This window comes from Lucilia cuprina, chromosome 3 (genome assembly GCF_022045245.1).
Source record: "Lucilia cuprina isolate Lc7/37 chromosome 3, ASM2204524v1, whole genome shotgun sequence".
Lineage (NCBI taxonomy): Eukaryota > Metazoa > Arthropoda > Insecta > Diptera > Calliphoridae > Lucilia > Lucilia cuprina.
In genome coordinates, this window is record NC_060951.1 from 19,166,996 (window position 1) to 19,172,044 (window position 5,049).

General features: G+C 30.0%; 1 protein-coding gene across 1 annotated transcript in view; it reads right to left on the reverse strand.

Moving 5' to 3' along the window:
* The window catches only part of LOC111688572 (TIP41-like protein), an 87,076-nt gene extending 83,019 nt beyond the window's left edge, over window positions 1–4,057 (reverse strand). Inside the window, exons 1-2 of the mRNA XM_046947690.1 lie at window positions 3,899–4,057; window positions 3,503–3,840 (exon numbers count right to left, since the gene is read on the reverse strand). Coding sequence (XP_046803646.1) covers window positions 3,503–3,840; window positions 3,899–3,904 — 344 coding nt within the window. The 5' untranslated portion in view covers window positions 3,905–4,057. The remainder of the gene's footprint in view (window positions 1–3,502; window positions 3,841–3,898) is intronic.
* Window positions 4,058–5,049: the final 992 nt, after the last annotated feature.

Genomic DNA, 5,049 nt, shown 5'->3' on the forward strand with positions numbered 1-5,049 from the left:
GTCGGTTTTCCAATTCGTTGGGATGGATTACGTCTCTGCCTGCACAACAATGTGACTGGTTTTCTTATGGAGGTTTACACTTGCTTATCGTATTAGTTGATTTTTTTTCTTTTAAATTAATTTATAACAATTTAATTACTGTTCTTGTGTTGCATAACTGGTAATTGCCTTTTATTTTGCAACACGTGTAGTTAACAATTTGTTTTTTCTTTGTATATTGCCACTCTTAAGCCTTTCTTTGTACAACTTTTCACTTCTGTGTCTGTCTCTTAAGTGACCTCTACCCAAAACCGCCAAAAAAAACCTCACCTCATTTATCTCCAAAGTCAAACCAAGGTCTCTAGTACTAAATGTCACTAAGTGTTTTTTTCTGGACTGGCAATTCTCTCAAGCAAGGATTAGTGCCAAAAAATGCAACTCTAAGCAAATCATAATAAGTTACTGTGAATGAGTCTCAATCATAATGTAAATAAATAAAAACTTGTCAAGAAATATCGTCACACACGTGGGAAACATATAAATGCAAATTATTCAGTATGGAAAAAATTAAAATTTTGAAACATTAAACTGCTAAATAAATTTAATAAATATTAAACAAAACAAGTATGAATTTATTTATTTAATTTTATTTAAGATTAATTTTTACAATTTATAGTCGGACATTGCCGACCATATGATATCCTACAAAATTTTTGATTTTTTTAAATAAAGCATTTAATTTGTTTTATTGTGGAATATTTTTACTTATTGTTGACCAAAAAAGAGATTTTCTACAAGAGGGCTCATAGGGGAGAAAGAGTCAATATGGGCCTATTCTTATAAATTTTGGTAGATGAATTTACGTCTACTTCAAAGTCATTTATGTAAATTTTAATCGTTTTATAAGTATTTATAAGTTAATTTTGATCTTCAAGTAATTTTCTGAAGGGGAGTCTGTATGGGGACTGGGGTCAAATGAGGCCCGATCACAATAAAAATTAGTATTGTCATTTATTGTTCTAATTTTTGTTGGCATTATAAAACATTTAACGTAATTTTGAGAACATACGGACGGACATAGCTAAATCGACTCAGAAACTTCAGCACAAACGCATAATACCCTCCCCACTATAGTGGAGTAGGGTATAAAAATCGTGTTATTACAACTTCATTCTATACAAAAATAGAGAGAGAAGTTCATAGTTGAACTGTCTTTAAAACAAGTAGGAAAGTATAGTCGGCATTGCCGACCATATAAAACCCTACACCATGAGTATATTTTTAAAATTTTTACTTTTTATAAAATTTTTGTTTTTTGTAAAGAAACTTTTATTTTGAATATTACCATAATTCCAAAATATTTAAGTCATTTATTGATAAAAAAAACTTAAATTTCTAAATGAGGCTTTATATAGGTCAAATATGGGCCGATCCTCGGTAAATTTACTGTACCTTGCGCACAAGGTTTACATGGACAGCCAGCCAGCCGGACAGACGGAGGGACGGACATGTCTTAATCGACTCAAAGAATGATTCTGAATCAATCGGTATACTTTAAGGTGGGTATTGGACCAATATTTTTGTATGTTACAAACATCAGCACAAACGTATAATACCCTCCCCACTATAGTGGTGTAGTGTATAATTACATATGGTAAGTACATACATATGTATGTATATACATAATTGAATAGTCTCAAAAATGACATTCTTATTCGGTACGAATAGATATAATTTAATTTATACTATAATAAAATACGTGTTCTTGCCCTACAATTACACAATCGGTAACATTTGCTTTTCCACAGGTTATTTGCACTTAAATTGTATACAAATAAAACTTCTTTTATTTTTTGATATTATTTAACCTGAATGTGTGTTCACGAAAAAAGAAAAACAAACCTATTGGAATGTACCATATGTACCATGTGTATGTGCTTTTTGTTCTCTCTAATTCTCTAAGTAAACATGAGAATTAGCACGATTTTTAGCTTCCCTGTTACCTAGCCCCCTCATCACAAGATGCACAAAATTTTTTCAATTTTAAATATACTGTGTGCTACATCTTTATATATTTATAGTCTTTGATTCTATGCTTCATTTGCAGCATACAGATAACGGTTGAAAAACCTATTCCTTCTACTGAACAGAATTGCAGTATACGTCCAATAATGTTACGTCTAGTCCACAAGTATTTCATGCTAGACAGAATCAGTCCGTTTTGTTAGGGACTGCAATGGTGTCAAATGTGTCAAAAGTGCGTAATACTCTTATTTCAAGTATTAAATACTTTTTTATCGCATGCGATATTTTTTCATGAAAAACGTATTTAACTCTGCGTATTTATCTTCACTCACTTTAATTATTTAATTCTGATGTTGATTTAAGTTTAGAAATTGATAATTCTACAAGTATCCGATTTAAACAGCGCAATAAGAATTATACAAAATCCAAAAAAGTGCATCATAATTATATGACGATTTTATATACCTGTATAAATGCAACAAAATAACGAAGAAGCTAGATATCTTATGTAGCTGGCTTTAAACAATCTGTCCTACTACAAAATTCAGCGAACGGGGTTTTTAACATCAATTTTAATAAAAACAAAAAAAAAAATCACTTCAAAGCTTATCATTTAAATTACAACATACTATTTTTTTAGAAATAAGTTTTTACATCCGATATCGATCTCTTTTTGTTGGTTTTTGTTAATTTTTTTTATAGAAAATTAATTTTAAAAATGTTATAAAAAAGATTTTAAAACTAATAATTTCATGAAATGTGTTTCATTTCCTTCTTTATATAATATAAAACCATATAGGTACATTAGATAAATGAATTATAAATAATGAATTTCTTGTTTATATATAAAAAAATATAAAATAAAATAAAAAAATCGGTTCACCCGTTCTTTCTTCGAAACCGTTTTTTTTTTTTAATTGCAATTTTTCAAATTATTCGAAACCGGTTTTTGGAATTGACGGGGTTTTTTAATATTCTAGGTTACATCATCAACAATTTTGACATTTGTGCAAGTATTTTTCTAATAAATTAGCTGATTACGGAATCAGAAAATGGGTTAACATTTAAGAACGGTCGTTGCAACTCCCATATAAATTAAACACAAATTCCTACTTTACCATTTCTTCTACAGATTTAACTACAAACTGTGTAGAAGCGTTGCTACAAGATTTATATATCAGTTTTTATTAGACACTGTTGTTCTTTTTTAATTTAATGAACTGGTTTCCGCATTATCATTTCTATAACAGGTTCCTTTAGATATTATTCATCTAGAATCGTTTCTTTCGCTTTTAAAGGGTCTCAAATATAGTAAAAATGATAAATTTTAAATGCATATTTTATGCGCACAAACATTTTTTAGAGCATATTTTTGATTGCCCTGTTTATTACTTTTTAATATTTTGACATGGCACATATGATTTTTCTATACTGATTTTTATATTTCAATTGGAATAATAGAAGATTGTTTTTCGTTATTGTATAAATACAAACTTACCTACTTCCTTTCCACTCCTGTGCGCATGCAACTTGTAACGGTTGCTTTCCGTTTTCCACACGGCGCAAAGCATCCATTGGCAAAAACTCTAAGACTGCACCACCGACATGGGTAAGAGACAATTTATTTTTATGGAAAACCATGTCAGGGAGATGAGGTAAATCCAAAGTATGTCGATAAGTGCATAATTCGCAAAATTCATCTTCTCCAGGTTTACAAAATTCATCTTGCCCTTTTTTGCATATACTTTTTAGTATGTGCGATTTAAAATAACTTATGTGCCAACCTTGAAAATCAATATTCTCCTGATCAACAGGCAATCGTGGAATAAGTTCATCCTGAAAAAAATAGAATAGCCATGAATATTTGTTTTTTAAAACTATTCTTATAAAATACCTCCATTAATACTACCAAAATAAAAAACAGACAACTAATTATTTATTAACTTTAATGATACACAACAAAATTACAGGCAAGTTTTGTGACAGTTTGCCGGCATTTAACACCAGAGTTCTGCGCCGACAAATACTAAAGGCATGGCGGCTGACACTCAAAACGTCGGTAGCGCACAGTGTCAGATTTTGCAAATTTAGGGGGACTCAGTGTACACTAAACAGCAAGGTATATTTATTTTATAAGGTAGTGTTAACAAAACAGCTGACTATTTTTTGCTCACATTCATGTTTTTTCGCCGCGGTGTAGAGTTAATGTCAAACTTTGTTTATCCCATGTCTATATTAGACAAATATTTATTATGCTAAACGTCAAATTGTTATCATGATAAAAAATTAGCAGGTACAGACGGCACTTATTAGCGTTATAACGTCGTTATGACAGTGTTGTCTAAACAATTGTTTAGACAACGTTGTCTTGATAACAAACGTCATTTTATTGTAAAATTTGGTTAGAATTTTGTTTTTGTGCAATTAAAATTTATTTTTAACATAAGTTTTCGTGAAATTAGTATTTATTTACAAAATTTGCATTTAATTTCGATTTTTTTTTATAAAATATAGCATTATTTCAATAAAATTATCTGTGAGTTGTGGTGATAAAATTAGCATTTTGTTACTCTATGCATTAACATAAACAAAAAACGTCTGCCGACGTTTTGTCCATTGCCGTGATAATTATTTGTCTAATATAGACACGGGGTTACGTTTGGTTAATGTATGCAAAATGTCAAAGTTTGTTTATATTTTTAATTTGACATTTAAAAGTGTGCTTTTAAAAGTAAAACTAAATTTATAATCAAATTGTGAAAAATTGTGAGTGATAAAAGTGTTATTATTGTGAAATTAAAAAAAAAACAATGCGTTGTTGCAAAATATGTGGAAAGAAAGTGGAGGCTGGAGGTGGGACATTTTTTAATGTGCCCAAAGACATTCAAAAAAGAGAAAAATGGAGTGAGGTCTGCCAAATGACTCTAACCTCCAATGCACGTATATGCATTGACCATTTTTTTCGAAAAGACATCATAACAGCAGGACGCAGACTTTTGTTAATGCCGAATGCAGTTCCAAATATTATTCAGGCCGAGGAACATC